The 24,645-nt window shown below is 40.2% G+C and overlaps 1 protein-coding gene across 1 annotated transcript in view; it reads right to left on the reverse strand.

Annotated features, from left to right (window-relative positions):
• The window catches only part of CDH23 (cadherin related 23), a 1,210,211-nt gene that overhangs the window by 34,663 nt on the left and 1,150,903 nt on the right, over positions 1–24,645 (reverse strand). The window contains exons 55-61 of the mRNA XM_053692025.1: positions 21,742–21,855; positions 20,955–21,084; positions 19,693–19,956; positions 17,661–17,822; positions 12,839–13,095; positions 12,619–12,716; positions 6,152–6,272 (exon numbers count right to left, since the gene is read on the reverse strand). Of these exons, the coding sequence (XP_053548000.1) occupies positions 6,152–6,272; positions 12,619–12,716; positions 12,839–13,095; positions 17,661–17,822; positions 19,693–19,956; positions 20,955–21,084; positions 21,742–21,855 (1,146 nt within the window). The remainder of the gene's footprint in view (positions 1–6,151; positions 6,273–12,618; positions 12,717–12,838; positions 13,096–17,660; positions 17,823–19,692; positions 19,957–20,954; positions 21,085–21,741; positions 21,856–24,645) is intronic.

Below are 24,645 nucleotides of genomic sequence, written 5' to 3' on the forward strand. Positions count from 1 at the left end.
TTACACAAAACTAGGGAATGGGTAAACAAGGGATTATCTATCTTTTAAAACAATAACAATTCTGGTGTAGACTGTCCCTTTAACTGCAAGTGAGTGCCTCTATAGTACACTGCTTGGTTATAATTACTGACATGGTTGAAGCAAACCGTCTCGGCCGCAGACAGTATGCCTACACAATGCAGTGAATAAAAATAGGATAACCCTTAAGGTGTAATGGTAGCGTTACCTGTATAGGAAGTTAGTTGCCCAGGAAGGTTAAGTAAATTTTATACCTTGTGTGAGCATGAAGAGCTGCAAAATAGCCCTGTCTGGGAATACACACACTCTTCTGATAAGTAATACTGTTTATTATAAGGGTAGTATAAGCATAATAAAGAATGTGCAAAGCGAGCATGTAGCCCCAACATGTAAACAGATAGGAGGTGCTATAAACCTGTATATTTCTAGCTACATTATTTTAGTGATATGCCTAAAGAAATAGTACAAGCTCTCAAATCTAATACTCTGCACAGGTGGATTGTTTCGACATGCGTCTTGACACACAAGAGGACATCTCTAAACACTTGATATAATAAGCGGATTGTAGGGGGTGAATTCTCTTAGTCAGTACCTATAGAATGGTCTTATGTAAGTCCGAGAGATAATGGGAGGCTACGCTGCATATGTCCTCCAGTGTGTTAGATAGAACAAGGGAAACCAACCTTCAATAGATAATATAGTATACAAAGATAATGTCAAACTGAACTATGCACTTAAGTGAGTTAAGTCTGGCTATATAAAGGCAAAGGCCTCTATTTAACAAGCTCCGAATAGAGCTTGATGGCCCCTGTTTCTGGCAAGTCTTCAGACTCGCCAGAAACAGCAGTTATGAAGCAGCTGCTCCATAACCTGCCCGCCTGCTCACATCGCCGGAAATCAACCCGATCAAGTACGATCGGGTTGATTGACACCCCCTGCTGGCGGCCTATTGGCCGCGAGTCTGCAGGGGGCGGCGTTGCACCAGCAGCTCTTGTGAGCTGCTGGTGCAATGCTGAATACGGCGAGCGTATTGCTCGCCGTATTCAGCGAGGTCTGTCGGACCTGATCCGCACTGTCGGATCAGGTCCGACAGACCTTGATAACTTGGGGCCAAAGTGTATTCAGATATAAATAACGATAAATCCAGAATATAATGAGTAATGTGTTATAAACTTACAGCCTAATTTAAAGGGACAGTCTACACCAGAATTTTTATTGTTTTAAAAGAGAGATAATCCCTTTATTACCCATCCCCAAGTTTTGCATAACCAACACAGTTATATTAATATACTTTTAACCTCTGTGATTATCTTGTATCTAAGCCTCTGCAAACTGCCCCTTTTTTCAGTTCTTTTGACAGACTTGCAGTTTAGCCAATCAGTGCCTGCTCCCAGATAACTTCACGTGCAGGAGCACAGTGTTATCTATATGAAATATGTGAACTAACACCCTCTAGTGGTGAAAAACTGTTAAAATGCAATCTGAAAAGAGGTGGGCTTCAAGGTCTAAGAAATTAGCATATGAACCTCCTAGGTTAAGCTTTCAACTAAGAATACCAAGAGAACAAAGCAAAATTGGTGATAAAAGTAAATTGGAGAATTGTTTAAAATTACATGCTCTATCTGAATCATGAAAGTTTATTTTGGCCTAGACTGTCCCTTTAAGCCCCAAATGATTTTATTATTATTTGGCCTTAGCTTATACCCTTATTCCGAGGTGTGATCCGTTCAGTTCAGAGTGCATAGGGGAGTAAAGGTGAAGACTAAGACTGAGGCACATACATATCCTGGCAACTAACATCTAAGTGCAATCTTTACATCAGATTATTTTAGGGTATAATACTAGAGTCTGTCAAGGGCCAAAGAATATAACTGTTAGGCAGCAGATTGCTGTGACTATGGGTCACATGCTGATGCAGTATTTATATAGAAGAACTCACTGGCAAGACAATGTGTACCTTGCTATTCTAATGTATAAGGGGATGGAGTCTCAAACAAGTTAGCATATACCCCAGTAACTCGGCTTAGGTAACAGTATTGAGCAATGAACATATCGCAAACATATATTACAAACAGTAGTGAGGGTCTTAGAATCAATCCATACGGATCTCGTCAGGGTGTAAGTCTGTGGGATACTAAATGCTAGTTTCCATTTATTAGTAAGCTTATACCCTGTACACTAAGGGACAGGAAGGGGAAGGTTATCTGCAGACGTAAAGGGTATCTCAAGGGTACAAATGAGTAGTAACTAGATGAAGTTTAAAGGAAACTTGGGCTGCATTCCAGCCCCCCAATAGAAGTTACTGAATATACATATTATATACTATATAAAAGCTAAACTGAGACCCCTAAGTTACTGCGATGTATTGCCCATAGGTTGTATTATAAATATTAGATCGCAAGAAGAGCTGGAAATAGATATAAATAGTACTGGGTACATTTATCGCTCATGCACAGCAGTTACATACTAATAACGGATCTGAAATCTAGAATGAACTGTAAAATAATTCCCCACTAGCCAACACTAGGAATAACAATCTTACTGAGTTTCAATTTAGTAACCTCAACTGAAGTGGTCGGTGCAGTGGAAACATCCATATAACTAAGCAGAAACATGTAAACCTAACTGATTACGAGTTAGCAAGAAAATATTTCAAACCAAACAGGGTAGCAAAACATTATTGAGGTACTTATGTAAACAGGGTTATAAAGTTGCGTGACCATAGATGAATATACGAGAGCTATATATTTCAGCTTCGTTCCAGCTGTATAGTTCGCCTCTGGTCGTTGACCCTAAGTGGTAGATGTAATGTTCCTAATTGGGGTAAAAAGGATCTCGAAGTTACCCCAGTTCGACTTTTAAAAAGGCTAGCCCACACCTGATCTCAGGCAGGGGTGAGAGATCGCACTTTGTCCATGGCCGCATTGTATTTCTGTTGTGGCATTGAAGCAGCAAGTTGCAGAAAAAATAGCCAGCTTCATAGTCCGGGGCACCACATTCAGGCCTCTTCGCGTCGTCTTCTCAATGGGTGAAGAGAGTAATCTCCTGGCTGAATCAAATCCAGAGTCCGGAGTTGGGATTTCAAGCATTGCAGCTGGTGTCAAGGGACTACCAATGAATCGTGAGGTATTTGTGCGCCAGTTACACTGATTTTTCTGACTCTGAGGCCTAGCAGGTCCTGGGGGAGTCGGCTGTATGCACTGAAGGCCTGCCAGGAATGAGATCACTGTGTCCTGCGCCTTCAGTAGGTGGGTAATGGCCACCTCGGAAGTCCACTTAGCCTCAGAAAGGTCCTCGCCCGATGGGGTTTGTTGGTCAGCAGGTTCACAAAAAGCTGATTTCAATAGGGCTGAGAGGTTGCTAAATTTCTCCTCAATCCGCCTTCCCAGCCTTCCCAGCAGGGTCTGCACCATTTTATGGAAGTCCTCAGTAGGTGCTAGTGCCATTTTTTTTTAATTTTTATTTTTATTTTTATTGAGGGAACAAAGGAAAGAAAAACATACAGTTCGCTCGTATGACAAACAATTCAGATATAACAATACACAGCACTGGTTACAGAATTCAGAATACAATATTAAAGGAGAAAACCCAATATTTCCCTCATTTTTTTTTTTTTTATTCCTCCTTCACCAGAAACAGCAGAAACCCTTTCAGGGCCATTATGAAACCTTCTAAACTGGGGATTTTAAAAAAGGATAGGTCACTTATGGGCCTATACCATTTATTAGCCCTCCTATGACACTAGGACCTCAAGTGAGTCCAAGAATTAAGAAACCTAAAAAAAAGCTTAAGGGAGGGCAATTAAATCTAAATTATTAGTAGTAACTGTATTGGGGCTCGGAGAACAACCTCAGCTCTCCTAACTGGGAAGAGGCTATGTAACTCTGCCAGAGACAGGAAAAGGGAAAATAACATGGAGCTATACAGAAGGGAAGCTATGCCTCCCCATATACACAATAAACAGGGTCTCCACAGTTATGTTCACTAGGGACTTTTGCGCAGTCTTGGAGGCTCACAGGTCATTATATACATTTAAGTATTCCTCACGCATTTGGGTGAGCTAATATACAAATATAAATGCCTGTAATCTACTAGGATATGAACTGCAGCACATAGAAATGAATCATTTAACATAGATCAAGCAGATGATCAATGAATGAGTTGCCATATATGAATCCTACAAGGCAATAAGCAGACATACAATGAAATATGTTAGGACTTATTAACATATCAAGGGGACAATAATAGCTGGTCAACAATCACAAGTTTACAGCATAAAAAGTTTACATCTTTAGTGCAGATAAAGAGAAAAAAAAAAGATACCATCAGACTATAGAGTCGTCATATATAAAATGAAAGATTAGAAATTCACATAATAGGGGAAAAGAGCAAAATACAGCATGGTTACTGGCTATCAATGCAATATATCTATCTAAAAATAAGTCTGAAGAAAAACAAGGGTACACAAAGCATTACGCTATTTCGTAGTACATGAGAGGAGCCAAGACCACTTAATAATGTATCCCACAGGTCTCCACGAGTGTCACATACCTAGCCCACTCCAGATTTTGCAATGTCTGCGGTGTTTTTAATATGTAGTCCTTTCTCTGTAAGTGGGGCTTTTTTTGCAGCTTTGTGTACCAGGGCAATCAATGAGGAGCAACCAGTGTACCATATTCTGCTACCTTTGAAGTAAAGGTGTATGCAGTCTTTGGGATCCTCTCATTTTCGTGAGTCCCTGAGGTTTTCCTTGATCTAAGCAGTTTGCGATCCTGTGCTGGTCTAACTGCTTAACAAACCCTGTCATCGCTGAAGCTCCGGATAACTTACATGGTAGGGAAATCGCCAGAGTACTGAGTTGTCCGCATTGCACTTCAGTATTCTTGAACTGCTGCTCCACTGTGTCTGCATTCTGAGACATGGTGTTCTCTGTAAAATGGGAGATAGCTTCTCCAGAACTGCCGCTCTCAACGTGTGCTTCTTCCAAGAATCAGCGGCCTCTAACAATAGACTCTATGCGTCTCTCCAATCTGCCGTAATGATCACTCAGTAGTTTCTCCAAAATACCCCATGACAGGCCAGATATATGAGCCATGATTGTTGGTCGGGGTTAGTCGGAGATCTGCAGTAGCGTATTATAGGAGCATAAGATGAAATCTTCCCTTTAAACTCTGTATGTGGCCACTTAACCCAGATAGCCGGGGGTGGGGGGAAGTGCCACGCTCATACGGGTAGGCCGCAGCCTCCCAGATTTAAATATTAAAATATTTACTAGGACTAAGAATAGATTTCTTCAGTTCTTCCTGAGCTCATGTAGCTTTTAGCAAGAGTCTATAATATACATTTTGTCATCAGACAGTAATATTAGATTATTCATTGAGGATTCCTGACGAGCTGTGAAAAATGCTTCCTGTCATGGATCCTGTCATGGATCCTGCTTGGACACGCCCCCCTAGTGCCATTTTTACAGATGCGATTAGTTTATAGGTGTAATTGAACTGCAAATCTGCCTCCAACTTTTTAGTGTTTGCGGCTGTACTCTGTATCCACGTGGCTGCATGGAAGGACCTAGATTTGGGTTAATTTCGTCTCTCAGGCTTCCGTTCTTGGCTTACAGCTTAATTTATGGAATGAGCTTGCAGAGGTCTTCATTAGGGTGATTGAAAGATATATAGAACTAGCAATTTGCCCCTAATAGTAAAATAAAGAGCCGGTGCTCTTGCAGCGTGCGTCCAGTCAGTTTGGTAGTTGGCTCCACCCCCTTTCATTAAAATGTTTAATTATGCAAAATACAAACATTGTAGCGCACTTTCATTATTATTTTTTTCCAGGTTCTCCTGTAATTTAACTCTAAAAATTGTAGTGTTTCCAATATCCTGATGGAGGAGGGCATTCCATGGAATGTAGGACCCTGACCATGCTAAATGCTGCATAGTGATTGGTTCATATGTGCCGTAGATCATTTATAAATGTACCTAATTGGCCACAACAAAGGAAGTAAGAAACAATATTCAAATGCTATTCAAGGGGTGTGTCCTGGGACTGCAAAACAATGCATATTTTTCTAATCTGAGCTGTTTGTAGGTCCTGGTAAATAGAGTAGGAAAAACCATGGGTTAAGCAGCACTGTTACCTGCAGGGCAGACAGGTCCTCGGGGGCTCTGGCAGCAGTTGCGGGCTGGACATCCAACACATTGTAATTTCGAAAAAGATTTCGTAGCTGCTCCTTATTTTCATCAATCATCTGAATAACTCTTATTAGAGCAAAACACAAGAAAATATCATAGATGAGACATTTACCGTTTTATGTACAGAGATTGCAGCATTTAATAGTGAGGTAAGCAATAAAAACAGAATTTATGTTTACCTGATAAATTACTTTCTCCAACGGTGTGTCCGGTCCACGGCGTCATCCTTACTTGTGGGATATTCTCTTCCCCAACAGGAAATGGCAAAGAGCCCAGCAAAGCTGGTCACATGATCCCTCCTAGGCTCCGCCTTCCCCAGTCATTCGACCGACGTAAAGGAGGAATATTTGCATAGGAGAAACCATATGATACCGTGGTGACTGTAGTTAAAGAAAATAAAATATCAGACCTGATTAAAAAACCAGGGCGGGCCGTGGACCGGACACACCGTTGGAGAAAGTAATTTATCAGGTAAACATAAATTCTGTTTTCTCCAACATAGGTGTGTCCGGTCCACGGCGTCATCCTTACTTGTGGGAACCAATACCAAAGCTTTAGGACACGGATGAAGGGAGGGAGCAAATCAGGTCACCTAGATGGAAGGCACCACGGCTTGCAAAACCTTTCTCCCAAAAATAGCCTCAGAAGAAGCAAAAGTATCAAACTTGTAAAATTTAGTAAAAGTGTGCAGTGAAGACCAAGTCGCTGCCTTACATATCTGATCAACAGAAGCCTCGTTCTTGAAGGCCCATGTGGAAGCCACAGCCCTAGTGGAATGAGCTGTGATTCTTTCAGGAGGCTGCCGTCCGGCAGTCTCATAAGCCAATCTGATGATGCTTTTAATCCAAAAAGAGAGAGAGGTAGAAGTTGCTTTTTGACCTCTCCTTTTACCAGAATAAACAACAAACAAGGAAGATGTTTGTCTAAAATCCTTTGTAGCATCTAAATAGAATTTTAGAGCACGAACAACATCCAAATTGTGCAACAAACGTTCCTTCTTTGAAACTGGATTCGGACACAAAGAAGGCACGACTATCTCCTGGTTAATGTTTTTGTTAGAAACAACTTTCGGAAGAAAACCAGGTTTAGTACGTAAAACCACCTTATCTGCATGGAACACCAGATAAGGAGGAGAACACTGCAGAGCAGATAATTCTGAAACTCTTCTAGCAGAAGAAATTGCAACCAAAAACAAAACTTTCCAAGATAATAACTTAATATCAACGGAATGTAAGGGTTCAAACGGAACCCCCTGAAGAACTGAAAGAACTAAATTGAGACTCCAAGGAGGAGTCAAAGGTTTGTAAACAGGCTTGATTCTAACCAGAGCCTGAACAAAGGCTTGAACATCTGGCACAGCTGCCAGCTTTTTGTGAAGTAACACAGACAAGGCAGAAATCTGTCCCTTCAAGGAACTTGCAGATAATCCTTTCTCCAAACCTTCTTGAAGAAAGGATAGAATCTTAGGAATTTTTACCTTGTCCCAAGGGAATCCTTTAGATTCACACCAACAGATATATTTTTTCCATATTTTGTGGTAAATCTTTCTAGTTACAGGCTTTCTGGCCTGAACAAGAGTATCAATGACAGAATCTGAGAACCCTCGCTTTGATAAGATCAAGCGTTCAATCTCCAAGCAGTCAGTTGGAGTGAGACCAGATTCGGATGTTCGAACGGACCTTGAACAAGAAGGTCTCGTCTCAAAGGTAGCTTCCATGGTGGAGCCGATGACATATTCACCAGGTCTGCATACCAAGTCCTGCGTGGCCACGCAGGAGCTATCAAGATCACCGATGCCCTCTCCTGATTGATCCTGGCTACCAGCCTGGGGATGAGAGGAAACGGCGGGAATACATAAGCTAGTTTGAAGGTCCAAGGTGCTACTAGTGCATCTACTAGAGTCGCCTTGGGATCCCTGGATCTGGACCCGTAGCAAGGAACCTTGAAGTTCTGACGAGAGGCCATCAGATCCATGTCTGGAATGCCCCACAATTGAGTAATTTGGGCAAAGATTTCCGGATGGAGTTCCCACTCCCCCGGATGAAATGTCTGACGACTCAGAAAATCCGCTTCCCAATTTTCCACTCCTGGGATGTGGATTGCAGACAAGTGGCAGGAGTGAGTCTCCGCCCATTGAATGATTTTGGTCACTTCTTCCATCGCCAGGGAACTCCTTGTTCCCCCCTGATGGTTGATGTACGCAACAGTCGTCATGTTGTCTGATTGAAACCGTATGAACTTGGCCTTTGCTAGCTGAGGCCAAGCCTTGAGAGCATTGAATATCGCTCTCAGTTCCAGAATATTTATCGGAAGAAGAGATTCTTCCCGAGACCAAAGACCCTGAGCTTTCAGGGGTCCCCAGACCGCGCCCCAGCCCACCAGACTGGCGTCGGTCGTGACAATGACCCACTCTGGTCTGCGGAAGCTCATCCCCTGTGACAGGTTGTCCAGGGACAGCCACCAACGGAGTGAATCTCTGGTCCTCTGATCTACTTGTATCGTCGGAGACAAGTCTGTATAGTCCCCATTCCACTGACTGAGCATGCACAGTTGTAATGGTCTTAGATGAATTCGCGCAAAAGGAACTATGTCCATTGCCGCTACCATCAAACCTATTACTTCCATGCACTGCGCTATGGAAGGAAGAGGAACATAATGAAGTATTTGACAAGAGATTAGAAGTTTTGATTTTCTGGCCTCTGTCAGAAAAATCCTCATTTCTAAGGAGTCTATTATTGTTCCCAAGAAGGGAACCCTTGTTGACGGAGATAGAGAACTGTTTTCTACGTTCACTTTCCACCCGTGAGATCTGAGAAAGGCCAGGACAATGTCCGTGTGAGCCTTTGCTTGAGGAAGGGACGACGCTTGAATCAGAATGTCGTCCAAGTAAGGTACTACTGCAATGCCCCTTGGTCTTAGCACCGCTAGAAGGGACCCTAGTACCTTTGTGAAAATCCTTGGAGCAGTGGCTAATCCGAACGGAAGTGCCACAAACTGGTAATGCTTGTCCAGGAATGCGAACCTTAGGAACCGATGATGTTCCTTGTGGATAGGAATATGTAGATACGCATCCTTTAAATCCACCGTGGTCATGAATTGACCTTCCTGGATGGAAGGAAGAATTGTTCGAATGGTTTCCATTTTGAACGATGGAACCTTGAGAAACTTGTTTAGGATCTTGAGATCTAAGATTGGTCTGAATGTTCCCTCTTTTTTGGGAACTACGAACAGATTGGAGTAGAACCCCATCCCTTGTTCTTAAAGCCTTAAAAGTATTGCACACCAAATTTGGAAGCTTTAACCCTTAAAATAACGGAACCGGAGCCGTTTTTATCTTTAACCCCTTTACAGTCCCTGGTATCTGCTTTGCTGAGACCCAACCAAGCCCAAAGGGGAATACGATACCAAATGACGCCTTCAGAAAGTCTTTTTTATGTATCAGAGCTCCTCACACATGCGACTGCATGTCATGCTTCTCAAAAACAAGTGCGCAATACCGGCGCGAAAATGAGGCTCTGCCTATGATTAGGGAAAGCCCCTAGAGAATAAGGTGTCTAAAACAGTGCCTGCCGATATTATTTTACAAAAATACCCATATTAAATGATTCCTCAAGGCTAAATATGTTATATATGAATCGATTTAGCCCAGAAAATGTCTACAGTCTTAACAAGCCCTTGTGAAGCCCTTATTTACTCTGTAATAAAAATGGCTTACCGGATCCCATAGGGAAAATGACAGCTTCCAGCATTACATCGTCTTGTTAGAATGTGTCATACCTCAAGCAGCAAAAGTCTGCTCACTGTTCCCCCAACTGAAGTTAATTCCTCTCAACAGTCCTGTGTGGAACAGCCATCGATTTTAGTAACGGTTGCTAAAATCATTTTCCTCTTACAAACAGAAATCTTCATCTCTTTTCTGTTTCAGAGTAAATAGTACATACCAGCACTATTTTAAAATAACAAACTCTTGATTGAATAATAAAAACTACAGTTAAACACTAAAAAACTCTAAGCCATCTCCGTGGAGATGTTGCCTGTACAACGGCAAAGAGAATGACTGGGGAAGGCGGAGCCTAGGAGGGATCATGTGACCAGCTTTGCTGGGCTCTTTGCCATTTCCTGTTGGGGAAGAGAATATCCCACAAGTAAGGATGACGCCGTGGACCGGACACACCTATGTTGGAGAAAAGGACGTTACTATAAGTTTGTAGAGAGCAGCACTCTCCCAATGAAGAACTTGGGAGCATGGTTTCCAGGATTCCCCCCACCAGCCCCTTTTTCAAGCTAACAAAAAATGAATCACACAAAGTGTTATAAACCCAACTACTAAAATTGGGCCAATCCCCAATCACAAAGAGGGAGGAGCAAATGACATCACAATGTTACACATTTTAGCCGGTGAGGTAGCTCAGTTGGTAAAATGCCCTGACTACAAAAGCCTGTTCAAAGATCAAAAGGTCACAGGTTCAAATCCTGGCAGGGCTGACTCATCCCTTCATCCTTCCGAGGTCGATAAAATGAGTACCATTAAATTGGGTAATAATAACAACTATTACTATTTAGCTGCCAATTTGATTTATTCCGAGAACGAGCGCTGAAAAAGTGCTTTGAGTCCCACTGGGAGAAAGGCGCTATAAAAATACTATCTCCCAGTACTACGGGATAAGCCCAGAAATTAAAAACAACCTAAGGAGACCTTATATTATCCCCTGTGTAAATCCTAAAAGTAACACCCTATTTTTTGCATTTCAGTGTTTAAAATAATTTGATCTCCCTCCATGTGTTTTTAATTTTGGGCTCGTTCCCTTAGTACTGGGAGATAAAAGGTTAATATAAATGTGTAATTCTGATGTAATTTGCTGCTCCCTCTTTTTGTTTGGCCTAAATATTAGTGGTTGAGTTTATAACACTTTGTGTGATTCATTTTGTTAGCTTGAAAAAGGGGCTGGAGCCCAGAATCGTTGCTCACATGAGCTAATAAAGCTTCTCTGGTGCATTGGAGCATGGTTTTCCCTTCTCAGAATGAACAAGACGTTACTATAGACAGATACACTATATCGCATTTTGCCATATTACAGTATAGTGAGTCCACTGCTCAGAATTTACTTTTTAGATTGAACAAACTTAAGAATCTTATTTGGAAATTCCTGTTACTGTGAAACATTAGGAATCTCTGACTGAGAACACTTAAAGCATTGGGGGGTCCCCTGTGCGGTAGCAAAATTATATTTCTGGCCTGTTGAGGTCTCAGAAGGATCATAGCTCAGAAATACCCCCAATTAGCATATATAATGTCAAAGCTGTGCAACTGTTGAGGTCTCAGAAGGATCATAGCTCAGAAATACCCCCAATTAGCATATATAATGTCAAAGCTGTGCAACTAGCGGTGCTGATTGGCTCAGTGTTAGTTTCTGCTCGAGACCAGCAGTTCTCTGCAGCTCCCAAGTGGTACTTATCCTAACCCTTTTGCGGGGGTTAAACCCATAGATTTGCAGTGATCAATAGTGATAAAATGACATGCTCTAATGAATGAGAGCATGGCATTTTTTTTTTACTATAATGGCAATTTAAAGCTCTCACACATAACCAGTAAACAGAACCTTAATTAGCAATCTAACATCTGCCTCAGTCTTTTTATACTAAAGCAATCACATATAAAGGTCACCAATCTCTATATTACATTAAAATAAATAACACTTATTGACACTCTAAATCCAGTTATGGGAGACATATGTGTGTTACCACCAATCAGTAGCTTATGTCAGTAGTGCACACATCTAACGCTTAGCCTTCCTAGATATGCTTTTCAACAAAGGACACAAAGAGAAGAAACTAAAATTGATAAAAACTTTAAATTGAAAAGTCTTTTAAATGTTATGCTCAATATCAATCATGTACTCTGAATTTCATGTTTCTTTAAGTAGCTGGAAATTTCCATCAGTCCAGGACTAATACGAAATCAGCCTTTTCTTATGTGTAATATTGAGTGGACTAGTAACTTTTCCACCTGTCTGTTAAACTTGTGACATTTTTCATATTATTGATATCATCTATATATCTTCCTATAAAGCAGCCTTCTTCAATAAATAAATCATTTTAATCTCATTAGTTCCTGTTTTGTCAGCAGATCTTTATGATCACTTCCCATAATGTATTATCCCATGTTATTATCGCGCTATTGCTTACATATAACTGTGTTTAACCCCAGTAAATGGGTTAAGCACTTAGTTAAAGTCCGTTCCAGTAGAATATGACTGGTGATTGGCAGCTCTATGATATTCTCAGATAGCTCAGTGGCTGTGTCCAGTAGTGCGTTGCCAGTCCAGGTCCCTTTAGCAGGACATAAACAAATATAGACAAGAAGATTTATGTCTCTTTAACACATTTACAGATATATTTATTTTTCTCTCACCTCTCCACATCCAAAATTCTGTTGGTATCGCGGTTTACTACATGAATCAGCATATCGGTTTGTGCAAAGTTCACTCGTCCCTTCTTGTCAACGTGAAACTGCGCAGGAATGTGAGACCGTATTAATGTTAGATGTACAGTGCAAGCACCAAATCTCATCAGAATACAATGTGTTCTGTAAATATAAATCTCTTGTATCCAGTTTTATGCCTATATTTTACCTGCACATCATCAGTGTTCACTATAGCACCTGTGATGTTTGACAGAAGCCGTATAAATTCCTCCTCAAATTCGCGCACTCTGTCTGGAATCTCATTAATAACAATTTTAAGACGCTGGTCATCCTTTAATATATATATTCCAACCACAGCGGTGTCATTGTGTCCAGCCAGGTCCGCGGCCATGATATCCACTATAAAATAGCCCGGGCTGTAAGCTGTAAACAAGTCAAAGGTGCGAATAATCCCATCCACATTTCCTGTTGGAGGATGAAGAAAATACATTTTATGACATATGATTTTTTTTTTAAAGTGAATTATTTTGTTTAATTGTGAAATACAATTCATAAGCGCTGTCTGTGTTACGACTACTTGATTGAGGACTTTGTTTATATGGATTGCCATTGGATAATAATCATAAATGTTTTGACTGGGATATTTAAATGTCATGTGTTTATGATTGGCTAATCATGGGTGTATTTCTCTGTTTTGTATACTTTTAGTTTGTTTAATTATTAAATTGTTATTTCAATATTTGACGAAATTACTATTTTATTCATGGTACTTTCCCTATGAGACACATCCATTTCTTCCCGCATTGCTGTAAATATTTTTTTCCAGATTTAAAGATGGAGACTGGTGGTAACTCTAACGGACCACTAAATACAGTAGCAGTGCATAATATTATAAAGATAATGTAATAACTGCTTTTTTTCTGACAAATGTATCTTTACCCCATTTGCCGCCCCCTGTATCATGTGACAGACATCAGCCAATCACAGACTAGTATACATATACCCTGTGAGCTTTTGTGCACATGCTCAGTAGGAACTTGTTCCCCAGAAAGTGTGACTATAAAAAGACTGTGCAAAATTTGATAATGAAGTAAATTGGAAAGTGTCTTAAAACTGCTGCTCTATCTGAATCATAAAAGTTTATTTTTGACTTTAGTGTCCCTTTAAGATATAAAATATATTTGTAATTAACAGTGTACGATGTAGCTTCTTTTGTGAAAATATTTTATTTTAAAGCTCTTGAAAAGGTGAAGAAAGAAGCCATTAACCCCTGCAGTGCTGCCATATGGGAGTATCGTGCCTGAAAGCAATTCCTAGGATTGTCGTTTACCTATATGCAATGGCCGTGTTATCCTGTACGTCAGCTGTCGCAAGGGCTTCCAGGACTATACTAACGGCAGCAAGACTGGTCTATCACTGTATGCCTCAGGGGTTAAATGAGCACAATAATCTCATATGTAATGTACAGCTATAGTTAAAGAGAAAATCAACTTCTTTATTTTGCCTGGTTTTCCTGTAATTTAAATCAGCAAATTGTGTGATTTCTACTCACAACAGAGGATAAAATACATCCTGCATACTTAATTACTCAACAGTTCGCTGACCCTGCAACATGCTAAATAGTTTAGATCAGGGCAGGAGCACAATTTCATTTGGCCCCTGAGAAGCCACAGATGAGCATACTGGTGTAAGGGGGTGTTACATTGTATTCTCCTGAGATTTTACTGACCCCCTGTGATATTTGTGCAATTTATCTTTCTACCCTGACTATAATATTTATGACAACACATAATATTACTTCTCTGTGCCCCAGGACCTTAGCTGATATTTATCAGGAACCTGTTAACCTGTGATGATTTCACACAAGGAGGAAATGTTTTAGGGTCTGAACTGTGAAGTAGCTGAAAAGCACCATTAGCCCTTTTTGTTGCATTTATAAAAGTGACATAACTTGTAATCCCCGTGAATTCATTGCTCTCTTCTTTGTTGCAGCGCTGACATCTAGTGGGCAAACTGATAAATGAACCCTAGTATATCTGTTGTAGCTTTTGCCTCTCACTACTATATCTAATACTGCTGATTACATTAGGCAGATTGTCAGGCTACCTCACTTGTATCCTACCGACTAAGTTCAGCTTTAGTTTTTTTTTATTTATTATTTATTCTGAAGCTAATGCAGATTAAATTTCAGTTTACAGATTGTGGTTCAGTTGATTTTCCAAACAGGTTGTAAATACTGGTATAAAGGGACAGTCTACTCCAAAAATTGTATTGGTTTAATAAGATAGATAATGCCTTTATTACCCATTCCCCAGTTTTGCATAACCAATACAGTTATATTAATATACTTTTTACCTTTGTGATTACCTTGTATCTAAGCATCTTCTGACAGCCCCCTGATCACATGACTTTTTATCTATTATCTATTGACTTGCATTTTAGTCAATTAGTGCAGTGTCTGCCACAAGCCATGGGCGTGATCATATATTATCTATATGGCTAACATGAACTAGCTCTCCCCTGTTGTGAGAAGCAAATAAAAAAGAATGTGATAAGAGGTGGCCTTTAGTGGCTTAGAAACAGGCAGACATTTAGAGGTTTAAAGGTTATAAAGTATATTAATATAACAATGTTGGTTGTGCAAAGCTGTGGAATGGGTAGTAAAGGCGTTATCTATCTTTTTTTTTTTTTTGATCAAAATTTTTTTATTGAGACAATTAAATGAGAAACAATACAAAGCCTTCAAATGATATGGAACAAAAACAATTGTAGGTGTGAACACAATAGATAAGGAGATATAGCAATAGTTTGAGTAAATACAAGCATATACATATACATGGTAAGAGCATATAAAAAAAAAGAAGGGGCATGAAAGAGGTCTCTTTTCTGAAAGTGGTCTATATAAGGAAATATCGCATGGAGCTGTGTCTGCTATTAACTGCATTATGGAGTAGTATCTTACTGTCTTGGGAACAGCGGGACCTGGGGGGAGTAGCGACCATAAGAGGGAGAAGGGGAGGAAGGGGAAAGAGAACACAGAGGGAGGAAAAATGAGAGAAAAAAAAAAAAAAAAAAAAAGGGGGGGGGGGAGGGGGAAGGGAGGGAAGCACTAGGGGAGGGGGGTCTAAAGGTTAGTATCCCAGGCTGGGAATTTGGAAATCCAAGGGAACCAGATCTTGTGGAAAGAGTCCACCCTATCAAGGACTTTATAGGAATATTGTTCCATTTGTCCCACATAGTGGAGAGTGGATATAATCTGGGAGAGAGCCGGTGAGCTTTCCTCTTTCCAGGCTCTGGCTAGGGCGAGTTTCGTGGCCATAAGGACATATATTGTGAGGGCTTCCTCAGGGGGGGTGAGGTTGGGCATCTGCATGTGTAGGAGGGCCACTTCTGGAGTGAATGGGGGAGTGAGGCCAAGTGAATGGAGGAGAGCGTATATTTTCTTCCATAATGGCTGGATCACTGGGCAAGACCACCATATGTGAAGTGCCGTACCGCTAGCTCTGCATTTCCTCCAGCATTCAGGGGATTGCGACTGGTAGATCTTATGTAGGACAACTGGGACAAGGTGCCAGCGAACCAGGACTTTGTAATATAGTTCCCAAAGTGTGGCGCAGTGGAGGAGTTTTTTAGTGGTCATAATTCTGGAGTGCCAAAGATCCAGTGGAGCAGTGAACCCTATTTCTTTTTCCCAAGCATGGTGCTGTGATATTTTGTGGGAGGGTTGTGAGTTAGTGAGGAAGTTGTAGTGGAAGGATAAGAGGTGTTTAAGACAATGGGCTCCCAGCCAAGCCTTCTCCCAGAGTGTCATGGGACGGAGAGCCTGTTTGGGGTAGCCCCATGTGCGTAGGCGGGGTTATCTATCTTTTTAAACAATAGCAATTCTGGTGTTGACTGTCCCTTTAACTCACAAAATACTCTTAAAGTCATATGAAACCCATATTGTTTCTTTCATGATTCAGATCGAGCAGCAATTTTAAGCAACTTTCTAATTTACTCATATTATCAATTTTTCTTCGTTCTCTTGGTATCTTTATTTGAAAAAGTAGAAATGTAAGCTTAGGATGCAATCTATTTTTGGTTTTCTGGGTAGCACTTGCTTATTGGTGGCTACATCTTTGAGATCTGGCAGATGACAAGTTTTACTATATATTTCTTTTGTGAACATTACCCATCAGCCCCACTAGTTCCTATGTTATGTACCATATTCTCTAAAGCACATTCTTCTCTTCATGTAGCTATTGAAAACCTTTGCTGTGACCAATCATAGGCTATATATAAATGAGGTTGTGCACTGCTGTAAGCAATCACTGTGTAGCAGGGTGAGGCAAGCACTGGCATAGTATAATAGTGAAAATGCATTGCACAGGAAAGATGCAGCTTATGACCTTTACATTTTCTGTATGTTTCTGTTTTTGGTTGTTATTGTCTATATTATTAATGATACAATTTATTTACAGGTAGTCTGAGACAGGTGTTCTAAGGATGCTTTTCAGAATTTTCACGGCGGGTTTTGATGAGACATTGCTTACTTTACTTATTTCCCCTGTGAATCTTTATTACTTATTTTTATGGAACTATCAGATTATTTGTAATATATGATATACAGTATTGTGTGTTTTATGTTCCTCCTTTGTACAACTGGGCAGAAAATCAATAAAGTTGGATTAAAAAAAAAGAAAAAGAAAATACACAGGTTTTGTTACTGTCCTTTTAAAATACCAACATTTAATTCTTGTTAATATTTACTCAGAACATAATTCCAAAACTCACATAGCTGTAATGATATCACACTCTGCGCACGGTGTCATTTGTTTTGCTGATGCCCTGATAACAATTAAAATATATTTTCCTTCTAGTTATATTATGTATTGTCCTAATGAGAGGACCAGGAAATATAGGGGCTATTAAAATGATGTGTTTTACAACCTATATGATAAAGTTCTAGCATATCCTGTTTATGAAATGATGTTCCTTTTGTTTAGAATTTTATGATGTGCTCTGAGTAGAGTCTACAGTAAACTACTTACCTATGACAAAGACATTTTTTACAGCATCTGAATCATTGGAGTGCAGCTTAATGTACTGTATGCCCAGAATACTGTAAAACACCAGACTGTTGTTCCCCACGTCTGCATCTAGCGCAAGCACTTTTATTAACTCCGAGCCGACCTTTGCATCAGTTGCAACACCTAAGAAACAAAGCAGCATTAGAAGTCAAGAAAAACATTTAGAAAACATTTCTACAAATAATTGAAAAAATACAATATAGATAGCCTAAAAATCCAGTCCAACCACCCCAGAACAATCAAGTCACCAGACATGATCCCCCAATACTACTACCCCCCTGAACACTCAAGGTACCCTACGTTATTGCCGCAATTCTACTACCCCTGAAAACAGAATGCATCCAAATGATCCCAACCAATGCTACTATATCCGAACCCTCGAGGCAGCCTACATGATCCAATACAGTTTAACCACCCTACATGATCCCCCCAATACTACTACTTCCAAACACTGAAGGCACCCTACATGATCCCCCAATGCTACAAACCCTGGACACTCAAGGCACTTTCCATGATCTGCCTCAATGCTACTGACCCTGGACACTCAAAGCACCCCCCAATGCTACTACTCTCAGATACTCAAGGCACCCTACATTATCCCTCCAATGCTACTGAACCTGGACACTCAAGGCACCCTACATGATCCCCCAAATTATACCACCCCCAGACACTCAAGGCACCCTACATGATCCCCCAAATTATACCACCCCTAGACACTCAAGGCACTCTACATGATCTCTCCAAGCCTACTGACCCTGGACACTCAAAGCACCCTACATGTCTCCCCAATGCTACTACTAACCCCAGATACTCAAGGCACCCTACATGATACCCCCAAAGCTTCTACCCCCAGACACTCAAGGCACCCTATATCATCCCATCCCATTTAACTACCTGAACACTCAAGGCACCATTCATGATCCCCCTAATGCTACTACCCCTGAACACTCAAGACACCCTTCATGATCTCACCAATGATTCTACCCCTGAATACTCAAGGAACCCTACATGATCCCCTCAATGCTACAACCCCCAAACACTGAAGATACCCTACATGATCTCTCCAATGCAACTAGCCCTGTACACTCAAAGCACCCTACATGATCCCCCCATACTACTACCCCAAACACTCAAGGCACCATACATGATCCCCTCAATGCTACTACTGCTAAACACTCAAGGCACCATAAATGATCCTCCCAGTGCTACTTCCCCCAAACACTCAAGGCACCCTTCCTGATCCTCCCAATGCTATTATCGCCAAACCATTGAGTCACCCTACATGATCCCATCCAGTTTAACCACTCCAAACACTCAGGGATTCCCTACATGATCCCCTGAGTCATACTACCCCTGAAGCTTAAGGCACCCTTCATGAGCCATCCCAGTACAACACTCAAGGCATCCTACATGATCCCCCAGTGCAAATTCCCCATACACTAAATGTACCTTACATGATTCCCTGTGGAAAATATCCCTTTAGGCACTCCTACATGATCCCCTAGTGCAACTATCCTATACACTCAAGACACCCTACAAGAACCCTTCCAGTTTAATCACTCCAAACACTCAAGGCATCCTACATGATCTCTATCAGTACAAACACCCCAAACACTAAAGGCACCCTACATGATCCCTCAAGTGCAAATATCCCTGAACACTCAACCCTACATAACCCCCCCAATGCATCTATCCATGAATATTTAATGTACCCTATATGATCCCTCCAGCGCATCTATCCCCAAACACTGAATGTAACCTACATGACCCCCTCCAGTGCATCTATGCTGAACACTTAAGGTATCCTACATGATCCCTCCCTGAGCATGACAAATCCACAAACACTCAAGGTACCCTATATGATCCCCCAGTGCAACCATTCCCAATATCCAAGGAATCTCTTCATAATCCCCCTCAGAACAACCTCCCTCAATACTCATTAATCTGGTATTCTTATTTCTCATCCACCTCCATCTGACTCACTTGCCCCTACCTGCTGTGTATTCAGTTTTTGTGAAGCGAGGAGGTTGGTCATTGATATCTTCTAGATAAATCCTCACTTCCTGCAGTGTAGAATCTGTGCTGGGATCAAAGTTCTGTATGTTGGATGTTCTAAGGCTCTTACGGGCTCTCCAGTACCTATTACTTGAGGCTTTGACAATGATGGAGTAATACGGTTCTCTCTCTCGGTCCAGGTTTTGCAGCACTGTCAACTTCCCTTCTGGGGTCAGGTGGAAATTGTTTTCCAAATTACCAGCTAAAAATACAAGAGAATAAACAGTGTCTCCATAACAAAACAAAAAAATGCTTCACACCCCAACAATAATTATTTAATCACAGTTTTAATCTAATCTGATCTTTGTAAAGAGCTAATTGTTTTTGTTTTTTGGATAAGGATGAAAAAGCAGAACCTTTTTCCATCATCTTGGCTTATAGAGCACTACCGTGTTTGTATAGCATATATCAGCAATTAAGCTTTACACTGAAAAAAGGTATAAATGCAAAAAAAATTTTTTAAAATAATTTAGCATTTTGTTTGTAAATAGTTTTGAAAATCAACAATAGTTCAGGGATGCACCCTTTGAAAACCTTGGTAAAATTAATGTTCCTGCTCTCCTTTATTGTGGCCAATTTGTTTTAAGCTCTGAGCTAACCAATCACTGCGTAGAATGTTGCAAGATAAGGTCAATAAATACCATCCTAATTTAGTATGTTGAAGACACTCCAGCCCCATTGGGAGGAAAAGAAACAAGCACACATTTCATAGGTAGGCAAAATAAATCAGTACTGTACGTTGCATTGTTGGTTATTTATCTTAATATAACGTTAGAGTGATTTCAAGTCTCTATTCTTCATTAACAAAACAATGAATTAGCTCCATACAGTATTTTATACACAGAGTCAGAGGACGATAGAAATCACAAATGTCATCTCCCCTGATTTATTTTATTAGTAAAAACAAGAAGTGGTGTCTCAGTAACATAACAGTTAAAGGTCATGGAAATACAAAAATAAAATCCTCTAATAGAAGAGCGTTACACATAGCTGAAGCGGTGCTCACGGGCCTGTATGTATTGTGATCAAATGAGATGGACAATAAAGTTTATTTAGGATATAATAGAACATGTTTTGGGTAAACATGAACATGAATTTTGCAGTTGTTATAGGCTCATAAATCTCCAAAAATACACAAAGTGTTATTGCTAACCCATATACATCCCATAGGAAACACTACACAGAGTATAGAAGAAGTACCTGCAATGAAATAATACACTATAGCATTGGAGCCTTCATCAGAATCCACCGCACCGCTCACATTCCCCACAACAGTTCCCGGTCTGGAGTGTTCAAGGACCAAAAGGGTTTGATACTGCAGTGCACCGCGCTGCCAAGGGTCAAACAGAAGATTAAGTTATATCAAGTGAAACTCCTGAGCGGGTTGTGCTGTGCCCTATAATGTTCAATATATATATATATATATATATATATATATATATATATATATATATATATATATATACAAAGTTCAGTGTGGAAACGGCACACTCCAATCAAGCAACCACCAGGTGCACTGCCAAACAAATGTTCATCCAACCAGAGTGATTAATCCAATGGACGGTATCTGTACTCCCCAGAAACTTCACACAGCAGGCACAGCAGGATTTTCAATCCGTTTAATAGTATAAAGTGAACCAAATGTTTCGGCTCTCACAGGAGACTTTGTGAATGGTAGAAAAAGCCAAAACGGACATGTCCGTTTTTGCTTTTTCTACCATTGACAAGGCTCCTGTGAGACCCAAAACGTTTGGTTCACTTTATACTATTAAACGGATTGAAAATCCTGCTGTGCCTGCTGTGTGAAGTTTCTGGGGAGTACGGATACTGTCCATTGGATTCATCACTATGGTTGGATATATATATACATACACACACAACATACATATATATATATATATATATATATATATATATACATACACAGTTTTAGGAGCCAGATGCAGTAGTTTCACAACCAACATATTGTACTTTGTATTTCACTTACAGGGGGTCTGACAAAAATGGGCTCATTATCGTCAATATCATCAAGTTCCACTTGCAGTGGGAGCATCGTCTCATAAGGCACCGGCTGGCCGAGGTCATAGGCAACAATGATAAGCTGCAATAAACCAGATGCGCAGAGTATTATTTATTACCAACAAAATGATACTGGACAAGTCTTAATAGGTGCCATAGATGTGTAATTCCCTCTCTAAATAGATCACATAAAAGGTAACAACACTAAACCAGCTCATTTAGTAATGATTGTCTCTCCACTAAATCTTTTTGCATTTCTTATCAGATAACCTACTCCAAAAATGTATGATCTAAGTGTCATCCCTCCCATCTCAGACACAATCAAGATACTAATTTACTCTCTTATCACAACCCTCCTTGACTGTTGTAAGCAGCACCAATAATAAATTCCCATGTATGGCTCAAAGAAAGGCAGGCGGTGCCTCCAGAAATGTCATGTTTTATTTGTCTTCATATTCAAATATTCTGCATCCTAAGTTGTATTCAAGGATAATAAAACACCAAATTAACCCAACATACAATCTATAATTAATTATATTAAACATTAATGGAATAAATATTTAATGTATGTGCTTACTTTCCCTGTTATTAACATTAATAAACTGTCACCTAGATTTAGAGTTCTGCGGTAGCTGTCAAAACCAGCGTTAAGGGCTCCTAACGCTGCTTTTTACCGCCCGCTGGTATTTAGAGTCAGTCAGGAAAGGGTCTAACGCTCACTTTCCAGCCGCAACTTTTCCATACCGCAGATCCCCTTACACCAATTGCGTATCCTATCTTTTCAATGGGATCTTCCTAACGCCGGTATTTAGAGTCTTGGCTAATAAATTTTTTTAACCCCTAATCTGCCGACCGCACACCGCCGCCACCTACATTATCCCTATGAGCCCCAAACATCGCCGACACCTACATAATATTTATTAACCCCTAATCTGCCCCCCCCAACATCGCCGCTACCTTACCTACACTTATTAACCCCTAATCTGCCGACCGGACCTCGCAGCCACTATAATAAATGTATTAACCCCTAAACCGCCTCACTCCTGCCTCGCAAACCCTATAATAAATTTTATTAACCCATAATCTGACCTCCCTAACATCGCCGCCACCTAACTTCAAGTATTAAAGTGAATGTCAATTTTTCCGTTTTGTGTAATCTAGTTTTGTAGTCATTACTGAGATTAAGCATACCGCCGCAATAAATTTCTAATAAAATGTGTATTTTATTTTTTATTTTAAATATTGCATATCGCTCATTCGCTTACCCGCTCCTCCCACTCACTGCTTCCTACTTTTCATCCATATTACGTAAACAGCGGTCCCACCCGCTGTTTACGTATAGGCACTGCGCGCTCCCGTGTCTATTTTACATTGCGCATGCGTTACTCTTGTTTACGCTGTATAGGAAATGAAAGGAATCCATATAAGAATGTAACGCTAGCCGTGTTTATTAGTATTGTGCATGCGTGAAATGTGCACGAGCTTACAGTAGATTAGCTCGGCACCAAAGACGAACGCATATTACGTAATGAGAAGAGGGTGGGTCCCCCCGTGGTTAGAGCCGTTATTGGCTATTAAGAAATCAATCAAAAAGATGAGCAAAAGAGCACGAATGCCGGGCGGAGGACGGTTTAGCCGCAAATTGATATAAATTTATGAAAATAAAGGTATACATTTAGAAAATTTAAATTTGATGAATGAAACTCAGGTTTTTTTTTTATATTTGATAGACTGCTGTTTAGAACGAAGGCTGAGTTTACATTCACTTTAACCCCTAATCTGCCGACCGGACCTCGCCGCTACTATAATAAATGTATTAACCCCTAAAGCTAAGTCTAACCCTAACCCTAACACTCCCCTAAGTTAAATATAATTTAAATCTAACAAAATAAATTATTTCTTATTAAATAAATTAATCCTATTTAAAGATAAATACTTACCTGTAAAATAAACCCTAATATAGCTACAATATAACAAATAATTATATTGTAGCTATTTTAGCATTTATATTTATTTTACAGGCAACTTTTTATTTATTTTAACTAGGTACAATAGCTATTAAATAGTTATTAACTTTTTAATAGCTACCTAGTTAAAATAATTACAAAATTACCTGTAAAATAAATCCTAACCTAAGTTACAATTAAACCTAACACTACACTATCAATGAATTAATTAACTAAACTACATACAATTACCTACAATTAAATCAACTAAACTAAATTACAAAAAAAAAAAAACACTAAATTACAAAAAACAAACAAACACTAAATTACAAAAAATAAAAAAGATTACAAGAATTTTAAACTAATTACACCTACTCTAAGCCCCCTAAAAAAATAACAAAGTCCGCCAAAATAAAAAAATGCCCTACCCTATTCTAAAATAAAAAGTTAACAGCTCTATTACCTTACCAGCCCTTAAAAGGGCTTTTTGCGGGGCATACCCCAAAGAAATAAGCTCTTTTGCCTGCAAAAAAAACATACAATACCCCCCCAACATTACAACCCACCACCCACATACCCCTAATCTAACCCACCCAAACCCCTCTTAAAAAACCTAACACTAAGCCCCTGAAGATCTCCCTACCTTGTATTCACCCAGCCGAGTATCACCGATCCGTCCAGAAGAGGGTCCGAAGTCTTCATCCTATCCGGCAAGAAGAGGTCCTCCAGAGGGTCCAAAGTCTTCATCCAGGTGGCATCTTCTATCTTCTTCCATCCGGAGCGGGTCCATCTTGAAGCAGCCGACGCAGAGCCATCCTTCCTCACTGACGGACTAACGACGAATGAAGGTTCCTTTAAATGACGTCATCCAAGATGGCGTCCCTCGAATTCCGATTGGCTGATAGGATTCTATCAGCCAATCGGAA

Source organism: Bombina bombina, chromosome 9 (genome assembly GCF_027579735.1).
Source record: "Bombina bombina isolate aBomBom1 chromosome 9, aBomBom1.pri, whole genome shotgun sequence".
Classification (NCBI taxonomy): domain Eukaryota; kingdom Metazoa; phylum Chordata; class Amphibia; order Anura; family Bombinatoridae; genus Bombina; species Bombina bombina.